Source organism: Agelaius phoeniceus, chromosome 13 (assembly GCF_051311805.1).
Source record: "Agelaius phoeniceus isolate bAgePho1 chromosome 13, bAgePho1.hap1, whole genome shotgun sequence".
NCBI lineage: Eukaryota > Metazoa > Chordata > Aves > Passeriformes > Icteridae > Agelaius > Agelaius phoeniceus.
This window is the reverse complement of record NC_135277.1, coordinates 1,222,782-1,239,282: the sequence shown is the minus strand read 5'-3', so window position 1 is coordinate 1,239,282 and position 16,501 is coordinate 1,222,782. Positions and strand designations below refer to the sequence as shown.

Below are 16,501 nucleotides of genomic sequence, written 5' to 3'. Positions count from 1 at the left end.
CCCTGGTGTCCCCCGGGCTCTCCGGGCTCCGGCTGCTGCTCCATGAATAATGCACATCCCACAAAGAGCCGCGGCTCCGGTGTCAGGACTCCAGGTTAAAAATTAACGGGGCTGAGACCGGATCCCCCACAGGACAATGGGGCAGCAGATGGGCCCGGGGTGGTGTCCCCTTACTGCCTGTGGCTCGTGTCACCAGCAGCCAGGGAGGTGGCCCAGCAGGAGGTTGAGGTGACAGGTGTGGGACAAGGTGTCCCCAAAACCAGGGGTGAGGGTCCCGTGTGTGCTGGGGGCATGGCTGAGGGGATGGGAGCTGCTGGGTCTGGCTTAAAAACTCAAACTGAGCCCAACCCAGCCCAACCCAGCCCAGCTGAACCCAACTGAGGGCAGTCCAGTCTAACCCAACCCAACTAAACCCAGCTTAGCCAAACCCAGTCCAGCTGAACCTGGCCCAGCCCAGCCCAGCCCAAATGAACAAATTCCAGCCCAACCCAACCCAAACCAGTCGAACCAAACCAACCCAATCCAGTCTAACCTAATCCAGTCCAACCAACCCAAAGCAACCAACCCAACCCAACCCAGTCCAACTAATCCAACCCAACCCAGTCCAACCCAACCCAGTCCAACCCATCCATTCCAACCCAGTCCAACCCAACCCAATCTTGCTCTCCACAGTCCCTGACAGGAGGGGGCAGCCAGGGAAGGTCAGGCTCAGCTCCCAGGGAACAGGGACAGGGTTTGAAGAATTTTCTTAAATTGCACCAGAGTTGAGGTTTAGGTTGGATTTAGGTTGGACATCAGGAGGAATTTCTCCATGGAAAGGGTGGTCAGAGGCTGCCTAGGGGGGTTTGGAGTCCCCATCCCTGCAGGTGTCCAAGGAATTCCTGGATGTGCTGCTGGTGACACGGTGGGGGTCAGGCACAGCTGGGACCCGGTGACCTCTCAGGTATTTTCCAAGCTCAGTGCTCGTGCAGTGGAAATGAGGATGAAAAGCTGAGCTGGTGACACGAGCAGTTGTCTGTGTTACTGTGTTTTGGGGATACTCGACCATGCCCTGGTGGTGCTGCTGATGCTTTAAGTTTCAGTTTTCCTATTTTCCAGATTCTGTACTGCATTGGTGTATAACTGAACTTTTTATAAAGTGTTAGCAAGTTCTCCTCAGAGCTCAGTCAGATAAAACAATCCTTTTCCAGGCCCAGAACCAAGGACGCCGCTGCAGCTTCAGGCCCAAAAAGTGCAAACAAGTGCAAACAACAGCGAATTGAGGAGAGCAATCTCACAGGATGGGACTGCATAACCTGGAGCTGAAATTGGACAATTACCCCCAAAATGGAAATGGACCAAAACGTATAAAAGTGTGAAAACGCTGTGACCTGGAGTCCAACTCGGGTGTAGCCACGGCCGTGCTCTCGCACTTCCCAAGGTGTATCTATCCTTTGAAGGCCTTTAATAAATCCCCCCTTTACCCTTTAACTCTGCCCGGCTGTGTTCCAGCAGCCCCTCACGCCCCGCTCCTGGGCCTGGCGCTGGGGCCGCCGGGGCTTCCGGAACGGCGCTCCCGGGCGGCCGCTGCCGGCCGGCCCCGCTGCGGCGGGCGGGCGCTGCCGAGCGGTTCCGGGGCGGAGCGCGGCGGTGCCGGCCGGGCCCGCGCTCCGGGCGGGGGGGCCGCGCCTTGCCTGCCGGGCGGCGGCTGCGCTCCCGCCGGGGCCGGGGCAGCAGCGGGAGCGGGGCCGGGGGCGGCGCGCCCCGGGGCGGCCGCATGTGCGCCCCGCGGGGCGCCGCGCCAGGACGGAGCGGGCCGGGGCAGAGCCGGGCCGGCCCGAGCGGGGCCGTTGCGGGCGGCGGGGCCGCGCGGAGGCGGAGGCGGCCATGGAGGGGCTGGCGGGGTACGTGTACAAGGCGGCCAGCGAGGGCCGCGTGCTCACCTTGGCCGCGCTGCTGCTGAACCGCTCCGAGAGCGACATCAAGTACCTGCTGGGCTACGTGAGCCAGCACGGCGGGCAGCGCTCCACGCCGCTCATCATCGCCGCCCGCAACGGGCACGCCAAGGTGGTGCGGCTGCTGCTCGAGCATTACCGCGTCCACACGCAGCAGACCGGCACCGTCCGCTTCGACGGGTACGTGAGGCCCGGCCCGCACGGCGCCGGCCGCGGCCTGGGCTGCTCGGGGAGAGCGGGGCTGGGAGGGCCGTGCGGGCCTCGGGCGGCTCCCGCTGTTCCGGAGCTCGGCGGGGCTTGGGAGCCTTCCCAGCGCAGGGTGTTCCCCGAGCCGATGGGCTTTGTGGGTTCTGTGCTTCGGCGCTGGGTTCTTTAAGGTTCTTTAAAGCTCCGGCTCTTCTGTGACGCGCTGGTCCCAGCTCAGATTATTCCGTGACTTGGTGGTGCTTGTGGATCTCTTACAGCAAAGTATTCTGTGACTCGGTGGCCCGTGTGGGTATTTTTCAACTCGGGCTATTTTGTGATTTGGTGGTCCTGGTGGGGCCCTTCCAGATATGTGTTCTGTGACTTGATGGCTCTTGTGGGTTCTTTTCAGCTTGGGCTCCTCTGTGACTTGGTGGTCCTTGCGGTCCCAACTCAGATTATTCTGTAGCTTGGTTCTTGTGGAGCCCTTCCAGCTCAGGATTCTTGATGTCTTTGTGGAGCCCTTCCAGCTCAGGATTCTGTGACTTGTTGGTGCTTGTGGGCCTCTTCAGCTCAGGCTGTTCCATGTCTTGGTGGACCTTGTGGGTCTCTTCCAGCTCAAGATTCTGTGTCTTGGTGGTCCTTGTGTCTCCCAGCTCACTTTATTCTGTGACTTGGTGGTCCTTGTGTGTCCCTTCCAGCTCAGGACATTCTGTGACCTGGTGGCCCTGGTTTGCCCTGTCCAGATCAGCATTCTGGGCTTTGGTGGCCCTTGTGGGTCCTTTCCAAGGCTGTTCAGGGATCTGTGATCACTCCCTGCCCTCTGTGGGCCTCAGCAGAGTTCCCAGGAGGATCTGATCTCTGATTTTCCCAGGCTGGCAGTGTCCAGGGCCCTCCTTGCTGCTGTTTTTAGATACGAATTCATGACATCCCCACCTAAACATCACGTGGGTGTTGGAGGCCACCGTGAGGTCACAGTTTGGTGATTTTCTGGTAAAAATGCCTGTGTGGTTGGAGATCCCACCTGATGCTTTAAGAGCCATAAATGCCTTTTCCATTTAGGAATTCCCCATGTGAAGCTGTGGACAGGATAATATTCACAGCCCAGAGAGCTTCTGCTGGGCCAGAGTGGCCTTTTTGGGACATTTTTGCTGCTGCAGGTGACAGTGCCATCAGGAAGGGTTCTCACAGTGCTCAGTTTTCACATGCAGAACATGCAGAACCACTTCCCTGTGTGGTTTTTTATTCCTTCCTTTTCCCTTCCAGCTGGGTTTGTTTTGGGTTTTTGTGTGTGTGTGGTTTTTTTTTGTTGTTGTTGTTTTGGGTTTTGGTTGTTTTTTTGGTTTTGGGTTTTTTTTGATGGTTTTGTTTTTTTGGGTATTTTTTTCCCCAATCAGAAGCAGGTTGAGAATTCCCGGGGTGAGAATTCCTGGAGGAAGCACCTCCTGACAGACAGCAGATGCTGGATTTGTGCCTGGCTGGGGTGGGGATGTTTTCCAGAGGCTGTGCCTGGCACGGATTGAAGGAGGAGCTGTGGGAGGCACAATGGATGCAGAGAGAGGAGCAGAGCCCATGTGATCCCCAGGGATTGTTGCTGCTCAGATAAGGTGGCTCAGCAGCTCCTCTCCCTTGGGCTTTCCACTTGGAACCTCAAAGCACCAAAAAGTCACCTCGGTTTCATAAAAAATCCCCCCCTCCCGACTCTCCTCCTGCTTCAATGCATAAATATTTTAATGGAGTTATTTACAAAATCAGGAACTTCTCGCTGGGAATTCTCTCTGAGATCCTGAAGAGCCTCTGGAGGTGTTGGATTTACAAACAGTTGCTGTGGAGCTGCAAGGGCTTTATAATAATTAAAAATTGCTGTGAAAGTGAAATTTCAGCTGATCTTGCCATATTTTAACTTTGGGGAACGTGACTGTTTGTTTGGAAATATTTGTCCTTCCTGTGCGTTTGGGACGTGCCTTTGAGAGTGTGTAAATCCTGCCTGTTTCTTCATTTAAATCCTTCAAAAACCAGGAAATGGGAAAGGGAAATCCTTTATTTTGTGTGCTGGGTTTGAGGGAATGAAAACAGCTTAGAAAGAAGGATCTGTCCCCTCATTTCCCTGTTATTCATGTGACACAGATCTGTGGAGCAGCCCAGCTCAGAACTTCTGCTTTTTTGGGTTTTATTTTCTTCCTGAAGTTCCATTTGTGTCACCAGGTTGCTGGGCTGGTTTGGAGCACGGGATCTCAAATAGGGAAGCACTGGGGAACTGCAGCTCAGGGAGACGGGGCAGGGGAAGTGATCTGAAATTTTGAAGCCAGGTCTGTTGCTGGTGTCTAAATCTGATTTTTTTTTTTTTTGTGTGTGTCAAAATATCCATTTTAAGGTTTTTCTCGGTCTTTAATATGTCACTTTGCGGCACTGAAGGGATAATTTTAGAACTCTTCTTGCCAGACCTCTCTAAACTGAGGCTGGAGTTTGTAAGTGGGATCTTCAAGGCGGCCAAACCCCTTTGGCTGCTTTGAAGCTCCAGCTTCCAACGCTCCGTGTGCTCCCTCGGCCTCATTCCTTGGCCGTGGGGATCCTGGTGAGTTCCTCGGAATCCAGGGACGGGCTGGCTGTGAAACCCCCGTTGACGGCTGGGTGCGGGATGCTTTTGGAGGAGCGCCAGCCTAATTCCCTGTCCTTTCGTCCCCAGCTTCGTCATCGACGGGGCCACCGCGCTGTGGTGCGCGGCCGGCGCCGGCCACTTCGAGGTGGTCAAGCTGCTGGTGAGCCACGGCGCCAACGTCAACCACACCACGGTGACCAACTCGACGCCGCTGCGGGCGGCCTGCTTCGATGGCCGGCTGGACATCGTCAAGTACCTGGTGGAGAACAACGCCAACATCAGCATCGCCAACAAGTACGACAACACCTGCCTGATGATCGCGGCCTACAAGGGCCACACGGACGTGGTGCGCTACCTCCTGGAGCAGCACGCCGACCCCAACGCCAAGGCCCACTGCGGGGCCACCGCCCTGCACTTCGCCGCCGAGGCCGGGCACCTGGAGATCGTCAGGGAGCTGGTCAAGTGGAAGGCGGCCATGATGGTCAACGGGCACGGCATGACGCCGCTCAAGGTGGCCGCCGAGAGCTGCAAGGCCGACGTGGTGGAGCTGCTGCTGGCCCACGCCGACTGCGACAGGAGGAGCAGGATCGAAGCCCTGGAGCTGCTGGGGGCCTCGTTTGCCAACGACAGGGAGAACTACGACATTTTGAAGACTTACCACTATTTATATTTAGCCATGCTGGAGAGGTACCGCGACAGCGAGAACGTCATCGAGAAGGAGGTGCTTCCCCAGATCGAGGCTTACGGAAACAGGTCGGAATGCAGGACCCCTCAGGAATTAGAGTCCATTAGGCAGGACAGAGATGCCCTTCACATGGAAGGCCTCATAGTGCGGGAGAGAATCCTGGGCTCGGACAATATCGACGTCTCCCACCCCATCATTTACCGGGGCGCGGTCTACGCGGACAACATGGAGTTCGAGCAGTGCATCAAGCTGTGGCTCCACGCCCTGCACCTGCGGCAGAAGGGCAACAGGAACACCCACAAGGACCTGCTGAGGTTCGCTCAGGTCTTCTCCCAGATGATCCACCTGAACGAGCCCGTGAAAGCCAAGGACATCGAGAGCGTCCTGCGCTGCAGCGTGCTGGAGATCGAGCAGGGCATGGCGCGCATCAAAACCACGCCGGACGCCGACATCCACACGGCCATGGACAACTACGAGTGCAACATCTTCACCTTCCTCTACCTGGTGTGCATCTCCACCAAGACGCAGTGCAGCGAGGACGACCAGTCCCGCATCAACAAGCAGATCTACAACCTGATCCACCTGGACCCGCGCACGCGCGACGGCTCCAGCCTGCTGCACCACGCCGTCAACTCGGGCACGCCCGTGGACGACTTCCACACCAACGACGTGTGCAGCTTCCCCAACGCCCTGGTCACCAAGCTCCTGCTGGACTGTGGTGCCGACGTCAACGCCGTGGACAACGAGGGGAACAGCCCTCTGCACATCATCGTGCAGTACCACCGGCCCATCAGCGACTTCTTGACGTTGCACTCCATCATCATCAGCCTGGTGGAGGCCGGCGCCCACACGGACATGACCAACAAGCAGAAGAAAACCCCTCTGGATAAAAGTACCACCGGGGTGTCCGAAATCCTCCTTAAAACTCAAATGAAGCTGAGTCTCAAGTGCCTGGCTGCCCGCGCCGTGCGGATCTACAACATCAGCTACCAAAACCAGATCCCCAGAACTCTGGAGGAGTTTGTCCAGTTCCACTAGGCCGTGTCCAACCTTTTGTGGTGGTGCTATCCCGGGACGACACCAGACAGCAGAATACACCCGTGTCCATGAAGTTGTTTTTCTCCATTCCTTTGGTTTTGGGTTCCTCTGGATTCCGTCTGCGGCCTCAGTTCTCGGGTGGAGATGGTGGAGGGCGGGGGGGCAGGAAAAGCCACATCGTTGTCCTGTAGTTGAATCTGATGTTTGAGATTTTGGTCCTTTTCTTTTATTGATTAAATGAATCCCTTCCTTAGCTCTTGGTTTTCTAAATGCCATGAAAAGAATCCCCCAGGTAACTCCTGTCGTGTCCGACACGATTCGCACAATTGGATTTCAAACTCCTCGCAGTGAGGTGGGAAAAGAAAAATTGGGAATTCTGTGGTAGTTGGGTTAAAAGTGGAGTGTCCATCTCCAGAGCAGTGTGTTGCTCTCATACCTCACCGTGCTTTTATGCCTTTCAGCTCGTGCTGAAGATGTTGGTAACGTTTTAAAAGTTGTGTTTTAAATCAAAATTTACAGTTACAGACGTGAGGGGTGCTCTGTTAGGAAATGCAGGTGGGAATTCAGCTCTGAGGGGCTGAATTCCATTATCAAGCTCTTCACTGACACTGCTCCAGTAAGTATTGAATAACCTATGGACAAAAAGCCACTTCCACGCCGACCGAAAATAACCGGAATCATCGTTTCCTTTTCCGTAGCTCCGTCGCTCCTATCCAGACATCATGCATGGATCCCTAGAAACTGGGTAGGGAATTTGTGTTTGTGTGTGTCCCAACATTTCAAACGGCTTTGAACTTGGGGTTTTTTCTGTTGTTTCGACGCTCAACACGCACCTTTTTTTTTTTGACTCAAAGTCTGTCCAGCTGCACTCTTGGATTCCAGATGCTGTATCTTCCTAACGGAGCCGTCTGCCGCCAAAGAGAGTCTTCCTTGAACCTGGCTTTTCCAAGAAGCGTTGGAGTCTGTGCCTCCCTGAATTGGACTCGAGGATTTTTCATGGTTTTTACTCCTTCCAGTAGGAAAATCTCTTCTTAAAACTGATTTTTACAGAAAAAAAAAATAAAAAATATTCTCCTCTCATCAGCCTCTTTGCTGATGAGCGAGTGATTGTACGGGGACGTTGCCGCTTGAGAACTTTGGGAGAAGTGGCAGATGCTCCAGCAGGAAAATGTCACTTGTTGGGACAAGGCTCCTGAACCCTCTGTTCCTTTCCCATGCAGCTTTTTAACCTGCAGGATGAACGAATGTTCCGTGGGGTTTTTTTAAAAACAATCCAGGTAGAACTTTCAGGCGAGATTTGGGGCACACGTTTCTATTTGTATGACAAAGAAATAAAACATTGAATGTGGAATTACCTTGGAATTCCTGTTTTTTTTTTTGTCCAAAGTTCGTGTCCTTTGAGAGAAAAGCTTTAGGGTCAGGCTTAGGTTCTCCAGAGAATCCGTGGCTGCCACATCCCTGGAATTTTCCTAAAGCCAGGTTCGAGCAGTCTGAGTAATGGAAGCTGTCGTTTTCCTGAGGAGAGGGTTCCAGAGTAACAATAAAAATTCCTGGCTGTTGATTCCAAAATAGTTCCAAGCGGGGGAAGGTCTTTGCTGTGGGAACGCTTCCTCCTGCCTCCTGGTTGTTATCCTGCTTCCCAGTGAATTCCTGCTGCCTGCTGTCATGGAATGCTGTCCTGCCACCTTCCCTGTGTCACCAAGAGCTCTTGGCAAAGGGTAGGGAATACCTGTGCATGCAGCCTTGGGAATCCTGGCATCTTCTCCGGGATCTGGAATTTGCCTCCCAAGCATTAAACGCTGTGAGGTTGCCCTTGCCCTCCCTGTTATTTAAAGCCCCTGATAAAATTCCTTGGAGCCTCCAGGTGCTGTTTTCCCTGGAAAAGCACGGGGTGAGGGAAGAGCCGGGTGCTGCCGGGAGTTGGGATCAGCACTGGGAGAGGCAGAAATAAACCCGGCCTAGAAATAAACCTGGAGCTGAGCCAGGCTTGGAATGCTGATCCCACTGTGCTGAGGGATCCAGAGGGACAGAGCCACCCAGGGACTGGGGACAATCCGGTCCCACCCAGGGACTGGGGACAATCCGGTCCCACCCAGGGACTGGGGACAATCCGGTCCCACCCAGGGACTGGGGACAGACACCTCCAACCCCGCCCTCGCTGCCGGCAGCGGGGCCAAGGGTCCTGAAAATCCGGGATTCCCAAATATTCCTTGGGAATGGCTGGGGAGGGGAGCAGGAATGGGGCAGCTGCAGCCTGAGCTTCACAGAAGTGGGAATTGTGTCCCGGAGTGTGCCCAGGTGTCCGTGGCAGGGGACGGGCACCAAGCACTGGGAGCTGCTGGAGGTGGGCAAGGAAGGTGGAAATTCATAGATATATATAAAAATGAATTTATATATACAAAATATATCAATGTATTTATATATATTTATAAAATATATCAATATATTTATATATTTATTTATATTTATATGTATAAATATATCCGTGTACTTATATATATTAAATAAATATATATTTATATATATTAAATATATAAATATATTTTTATATATAAAATATATCAATGTATTTATATATATATAAAACATCCATGTATTTATATATATAAATATATCAGTGTATTTATATATATAAAATATATCTGTGTATTTATATATATATAAAATATATACATATATTATATATATAAAACATATCAATGCATTTATTATATAAAATACATCCCTGTATTTATATATATAAAAGATATCAATGCATTTATATATATAAAAAATATGTCCATGTACTTATATATAAAAATGTATCTGTGTATTTATATATATAAATGTGTCAATGTATATATATAAAAATATATAAATGTGTGTATATATATATATAAATATATAGATGGATGTATAAAAACATATCAATGTGTATATATAACAAATTTTGTGTATTTATAGAAAACTTTTAAAGTATATTTATATAAATAATATCTAGATATAGAAATAAAAATATAAGGTATTTATGCTTTATATTTTTATGTATATACACACATATATTTTATATATTTTATGGATATATATACATAGATATACAAGTATATACACACACACACACATATATATATATATATATATATATATATACACATCTATGTTATATTTGTACACACACATATATATACATTTTTAAAGTCTAAAAATAAAATAATTTATAAATGTAGATGCACATACAGTGTATGTGTGTAGATATATATCCATAGGTATAAACCCACAAATATATATAAATTATATGTGTGTGCACACATATATTTTACATATAAGTATATATATAATATATATAGATATAAGTAAAATATATAAACGGTATATTTATTTATATTTATTTATGTATATATATTATATGAATGCATATATATATTTTATAGATATATATTATATACATATGCACACAAATTATATGTATAATTATAGATAATATATAATATACATTATATATACATATATATATGTTATGAAGACATATATAAAATCTAATATATATTATGTACATTATATGTACATATATAATATATATTATTATTTTATATATAATATCTACTGTATATTATATGTATTATCTATATTACACATATAATAAATATGTACGATTTAATACACATAATACAGATATTAGATTTAATATATATATTTATATATATGCATAGCATATGTACTAATACATACTTAACAAAAATAATATGAATAAAAATTAACAATACAAATGTATATATATAAAATATAAATATATTGATATATTGATATATGTTACATATTTATATGTATAAATATATCAAATTAATCAGATATAAATTTTATACATATACATATATATGCATATATACATATATATGCATTTTAGTATACATATATACATATACATATAAATATATACATATACACATATATAAAAATATAAATAGAAATATATATATATGTATGTATATATTTTATATATACATTTTATATATCTATTTTTATATAAATAAATATATTTTATATATATATATAAATATATATAAAATGTATATATAAATGCTGAAGAACCCTGTCCCTTCCTGCCTGCTCTCCATCTCTTTCCCCCCGTGTGCCGGGATCTGGATCCTGGGAATGTGGTAGGGAGGATCCTGTGGGATCCACTGGGGCTGAGCTCCCAGATCCCAGGTTGGGGTCTCCGGGGTTTCCCTGCACCCCAGCCGGACCCCTGAGCTCCCAATCCATCAAAAACTGGGAAATGCAGAATTCCCACTCCAGCTGAGGATTTAATTTCTGATTTGGGAGGTTTTTTATCCCATTTTTTTCCATGTTTGGGTCTCCCAACGGCTTCACTTGATTGCTCATACCTTTCAAACATCCTTGGAAAACCTCACATCCCTTAGAAATAAATGATGAAAAAATTCCAGGATCCATCCCCTCCCGGGTCCCAGAGCAGCCCCCCTCATATCCACAGAAAAGAGGGAACAGACACCAGCAATTTTTAAAATACCATATTTTTAATCCTTAAAAAATACCAGGAACACTATGTCCCGAACCTCACCCCGCATCCAGAAAAATCCTCTTCCCTCTTCTCCATAAAATTAATATTAGCATAAATAATTCCGCTATGCCAAGGGCATTCCTGCCCTTAAAATTCCATGATTTCCATGGCACCAGCTATGTACAGGTATGATACACGTGGGCTCCCCAAACTGCTCTGCTGGGACAAAACTCATCAAACTGCTTTTTAATTAATTCTTTAAACGATTTAAAATTTTTTCAAAATTTATTTCTGAGTTTATGGTTTGGTTTATTTTATTTTTTTTTTTGGCAGGATTTTAAATTTTTTCTCCCCTCCTTTCCTTCCTGTTTTTAGAAGAATTATGTACAGCTGGACACGGGAGATTTGGCATTTAAGGTGCTTGAAATCACAAGAATTTCATTCAGTGCATTCAGACTAATTAACGCCTCCACTTAATTACTCCTGTTAACGAAGGCAGTTTGAGAGCTGTGGCCAGCAGAGCCCGGGACCTGCGGCAGCTCCGCCACGGGAAGGAGCAATCCATGGGGGCTTTTTTTGGGGATAATATTTTTATTTTAAGGAGCTTTCCAGCTCCACATCAGGGACCCCTCACGTTGGCGTCCCCTCGTCCCCTCTGCTGCCACCTTGGTGAAATCCCGGTTGGAAGCACTTCCTAGGAGATTTTCGGGGAATTTTTGGTTGATTTGAGGTCTTTTTTTTAATGGAATCCCAGTTGAAAGCACCTCTGAGGATGTTTTTTTGGGACTTTTCGGTTGGTTTGTGATGTTTTTAATGGAATCCCACTTGGAAGCACTTCTGAGGAGTTTTTTGGGGAATTTTCCATTGGTTTGAGGGGTTTTTTTTTATGGAATCCCAGTCGGAAGCACCTCCGAGGAGTTTTTTTGGGGAGTTTTCGGTTGGTTTGAGGGGTTTCTTTATGGCTTTTTAAGTGCTGTCCCACAAGGGGCGTTCTCTCGTCCTGCTGCAAAGCCAAGCTCAGCCCCCAAATCCCTCGGGATCCCGGGAATCTCCAGAGCTGGGAGGGGGCTCCTGGCCCCGGCAGAGTCACTCCATCCCGTGGGAATTCTGCTCCCGCTCGGCCGCTCGCCGGCGGCTCCCGCTCTTGAAGAACCCGAGCTGTGGGGAGGGAAGAGAAACAAAATCCTGCCGTTATTCCAGGAGATTTTCATGGGATAGCAGTTGGAAGCTGGTCCTGGATATCATTTATATACAGAAAAGGGGATTTTGGAGGAGGTTTTGAGGATTTTTGGTGGTGTTTTGAGGATTTTTGGTGGTGTTTTGAGGATTTTTGGTGAGGATTTTTGGTGAGGATTAATATTAGCATAAATAATTTTTTTTGAGGATTTTTGGAGGAGGTTTTGAGGATTTTTGGTGAGAATTTTTGAGGAGCTCATGGGGCACTGGGCAGGGATCCAGAGGGTTCCTCCACACATGGGAATCTCCAAAAATCCCCCAAAATGCGTGGCCTGGGGGCTGCTCACCTTCCAGAGCACCAGGACCAGCAGGGCCAGGAGCAGGAGACCTCCAAAGGTGCTCCCAAGGATGATCCAGATGGGAATCTGCGATTCCTCAGGCTTGGAGATCTCGAATGTGATCTGGAGGAGAAAAAACACCGCGGATTCCAGGCAGGAATGGTGGGGAAAAGGGGATAGAAGGGAATGCTGAGCAGCCCTTCCTTTGGGAATGCTGCACCGTGGATTTGGCTCAGTTTTCCCTGTGGAATCTGGAGATTCCAGGAACAGAGCTTAGCCACAACTGCACTGAGTTTTTCCAGAACCTGGGTCCCTCCACCCACAGGGATTTTCCCAAGGGGATCAGGGCAGGGTGTGGCTGCATCCCGAAATTCTGGGTGCCCCCATCCCAGGGCTGACCTGGCGGCTGGGATCCTCCTCCCGGAAAACGAAGGGGCTCCGGAAGCGCCGCTGGAGCGCCGCGATCGTGGTGAGCTTCAGTGCCTTGAACTTCAGCTGCACGGAGAGGGCTGGGATGAGCATCCCACGTGGAATAGGAGCCCCCATTCCCAACGGGATCCATCCCATCCCCATGGGCTGGCTTGAGCATCCCATGTGGAAAAGGAGCCCCCATTCCCAACGGGATCCATCCCATGCCCATGGGCTGGGATGAGCATCCATGTGGAAAAGGAGCCCCCATTCCCAACAGGATCCATCCCATCCCCATGGGCTGGGATGACCATCCCACGTGGAAAAGGAGCCCCATTCCCAACGGGATCCATCCCATCCCCATGGGCTGGCTTGAGCATCCCATGTGGAAAAGGAGCCCCCATTCCCAACGGGATCCATCCCATCCCCATGGGCTGGCTTGAGCATCCCATGTGGAAAAGGAGCCCCCATTCCCAACAGGATCCATCCCATCCCCATGGGCTGGGATGAGCATCCCACGTGGAAAAGGAGCCCCATTCCCAACGGGATCCATCCCATGCCCACGGCTTTGTATCCATAGGGATTCTCTTTGCAGCCATGGGAGAGGAGGATGCGGGGCAGGCAGGGAGTGGGGCAGAACAACAGCAAAAAACGAGGTTTTGGATTAATTAAATTTGCATTAATTAATAATGCAAATTTAATGGAATTAAATAATCCATAATGAGGCGCTGTGGATGCACGATCCAATAGGATAAGTGGCTTTGGGAACAAAAACCACCCCATACGTTCCTGGGCTTCCCGGGGAAGGGAAAAATCCCACATTTTTGGGGTGTGAGGGTTCCTTTGGGGGATTTCTCCCTGAAATCCACATTTTCCGGTGAGCACTCACTGCTTTCAGAGACTTCATCCACAGATTCCCATGCAAGTGCAGGTTCAGCTCCTCATTGGGGGCCAATTTCACCTCGCAGTCGATGGAAACCACGTCGGAGTTGCTGTGGTTCTGCAAAGGGAAATGTGGGATCACAGACGGAGAAGGAGGGAAAATCCCACTGGGATTAATCCCTGGGATGAATGAGGGAGGGAGGATCCCACGTGTGGCCAAATCCCCCCATTCTTTAAATTTTCTCCCCCTTTTTCACCCCAAACTTCCCAATTTTGCTGGGTTTTGTGCTGTTCTTTCCCTCCAAGTTTTTCCTTGGAAAGAAATGATCCTGATCTTTGTGAGCTGGAGAATCCCCTTGCTCCCCATAAATCCTGAGTATTAACAGGGCTTAAGTTCCAGTGGTTGAGAGGAAAAATAAAAATAAACCGACCGAAGGGCTTAAAAATCTCCTAAAAAATTCCAGTGTGCCCCTCCCATGTCCATGGGCCATCCCTATTCCAGGCTTTTCCCTGTTTTGGGATACCCTGGGGCCAGGATTGGCCCTGTGCAGGTGAGTACCAGGTGTGGGGTGCGGGACAGGTCCTCCTCTGCCGGGGTTCTGCGGTAGTCAGTGGTGTTCCCCCAGATGCTGCAGGTCGTGTTTTCCTGTGGGAGAAGCCGATGGAATTCCAGCATGGACACAGGGATCACAGCAGAGTCTTTCCTGTGCCCCCATCCCGAATGAGGGATCCCCAGCACTCCCCAGGATTTGCTGGAGCTGGGATTGAGTTTGGCTCGCTGTGGGATGTGGCTGGAGGGCTGGGATCCCATCCGAAACTGGGACAGAATCCCATCCTAAATTGGGCTTGAATTCCATCCTAAACTGGGCTGGAATCCCATCATAAACCAGGCCTGAATCTCATCATAAACTGGGACAGAATGCCATCCTAAAATGGGCTAGAATCCCTTCCTAAACCGGGCTGGAATCCCATCCTAAAACATGCTGGAATCCCATCATAAACCGGGACAGAATCCCACCCTAAACCGGGCTGGAATCCTGTCCTAAACTGGGATGAAATCCCATCCTAAACTGGGACAGAATGACATCCTAAAATGGCCTAGAATCCCATCCTAAACTGGGCTAGAATTCCATCCTAAACCATGCTGGAATCCCATCCTAAACTGGGACAGAATCCCACCCTAAACCATGCTGGAATCCCACCCTAAACTGGGACAGAATCTCATCCTAAACCATGCTGGAATCCCATCCTAAACCATGCTGGAATCCCATCCCAAACCATGCTGGAATCCCATCCCAAACCATGCTGGAATCCCATCCCAAACCATGCTGGAATCCCATCCTAAACTGGGACAGAATCCCACCCTAAACCATGCTGGAATCCCATCCCAAACCAGGCTGGAATCCCGTCCTACCTGGTCTGCCCGGAATTCCGTGGGCAGCAGGAGCCGGTTTCCCGCCCGGGTGGCCACGGGCACGGTGATCCTTAGGGTCACCCCTTGCACCGGGAAGAATCCCAAGTTCTGCAGCTGCCAGGGAAGAGCACAGGGATGTGTTGGGATCGGGAGATGGGGATCTCTGCTCCTGGGGCAGATCCCAAATCCAGGGGAACTCAGGGATCCGGTTCCTGCTCACCGTGAAGGTGCAGTGGAAGGGGGGCCCGATGGGGTTGGATCCATCCAGGGAATTGTTGGATCTGATCTCAAAATAGTCCAGGCTTGACGTCCTGTGGGACAAAGAGGTTTGTAGGATTTTCCCTTTCTTTGTAGAATTTCCCCTTTCTTTATAGGATTTTCCCTTTCTTTGTAGGATTTTCTCGCCTCTTTAATAAAGCAGAGCCATTCCAGGCCCTGGCTGAGGTTTGGATGTCACAGGAGGTAAATCAATCCCTGCTTTGCAGCTGGAGAGGCAGGAAAAGAGCCAGGAATATCCTGTGGGAACCCATTCGGGAGCACCTGTGATGGCCCAAAATCCCCACATTCTTTAAAATTCCCTCCCTCCTTTTCCACTCCAAAATTCCCAAATTTGATATTTTCTCTGCTCTTCTTTCCCTCCAGGTTTTCTCTTCATTCTGAACTGGAGAATCCCCTCACTCCCCATAAATCCTAAATATTAAAGGAATTTTATTCGTGGCGTCTGAGTAAAAAATACAAAATGACCGAAGGGCTGAAAAATCCCTGAAAAATTCCAGCAAGCAGCGCCAGGGAATGTGCTTTGGGATCCCTGATTTTCCCATCAGCAGCTTCCTAAATTATCTCTGCCTTCATCCCTGGCTGTCCCAGACTTGAATTACCGGTGATTCCACGCTCATCCCGCAGCTGAGCTTCCCTCTGATGGTTTTGTGGGATGGCCACTGGCCCAGACACTGGGAACACCTGTTATGGCCATTATTACCTCCAAGAATTCCCTTTTTTTCCCCATAAAAACTCACCCTCACACCTCTTTAATAAAATTTATGCCTTTAAACATCGGCAGAGTCCAGCTCTCCATGGCTCACCAATTTTATAAAAAGCTCTCCCTGACTTTACGGCTCCTGTTTTCTCAATAAATTCCCGAATTAAACCTGGGTTTGAAGGCTGCTCCCAGCTGGTTTTCCCAAGGGGTTTTCCCAATCCATGACCTCCCGGGAGCTGCATCCCATCCCGAACCCCTCACCTGGTGAAGAGCAGGTCGGCCTCGTACTTGAGCTGGAAGTTGAGGTGGGCAACGTTGTCCTCCTTGGTGCTCTCCTTCTCCTCGCTGTCACTGGAACAGCAGAAGG

At 49.0% G+C, this 16,501-nt stretch overlaps 2 protein-coding genes across 3 annotated transcripts in view; one reads left to right on the top strand and one right to left on the bottom strand.

The window, feature by feature from the left end:
• The first annotated feature begins 1,596 nt into the window (after positions 1–1,596).
• On the top strand, positions 1,597–7,793 carry FEM1B (fem-1 homolog B). 2 transcript variants are annotated; one of them, XR_013184093.1, is made up of 3 exons: positions 1,597–2,114; positions 4,804–7,184; positions 7,294–7,793. XR_013184093.1 is itself a non-coding variant. In XM_077185294.1 (2 exons), exons 1-2 carry the CDS (start codon positions 1,867–1,869, stop codon positions 6,437–6,439), a joined length of 1,884 nt encoding a protein of 627 aa, XP_077041409.1. In that variant the 5' UTR covers positions 1,597–1,866; the 3' UTR covers positions 6,440–7,793. The 2 variants fall into 2 exon arrangements, 1 of the variants encoding a protein (XP_077041409.1); XM_077185294.1 differs by having other exon boundaries at positions 4,804–7,793.
• Positions 7,794–10,932: 3,139 nt separating this feature from the next.
• ITGA11 (integrin subunit alpha 11) overlaps positions 10,933–16,501 on the bottom strand; it is a 44,806-nt gene continuing 39,237 nt past the window's right edge. Inside the window, exons 23-30 of the mRNA XM_054642081.2 lie at positions 16,396–16,485; positions 15,376–15,466; positions 15,156–15,269; positions 14,301–14,387; positions 13,749–13,859; positions 12,851–12,946; positions 12,461–12,574; positions 10,933–12,095 (exon numbers count right to left, since the gene is read on the bottom strand). Coding sequence (XP_054498056.2) covers positions 12,024–12,095; positions 12,461–12,574; positions 12,851–12,946; positions 13,749–13,859; positions 14,301–14,387; positions 15,156–15,269; positions 15,376–15,466; positions 16,396–16,485 — 775 coding nt within the window. The 3' untranslated portion in view covers positions 10,933–12,023. The remainder of the gene's footprint in view (positions 12,096–12,460; positions 12,575–12,850; positions 12,947–13,748; positions 13,860–14,300; positions 14,388–15,155; positions 15,270–15,375; positions 15,467–16,395; positions 16,486–16,501) is intronic.

What these genes read in the sequence shown, in the direction of transcription:
- FEM1B (XM_077185294.1), top strand. Translation starts at nt 1,867, where the DNA reads ATGGAGGGGCTGGCGGGGTACGTGTACAAGGCGGCCAGCGAGGGCCGC. An exon ending in GGCACCGTCCGCTTCGACGG is followed by an intron (nt 2,115 to 4,803) that starts GTACGTGAGGCC and finishes TTTCGTCCCCAG; the next exon opens with CTTCGTCATCGACGGGGCCA.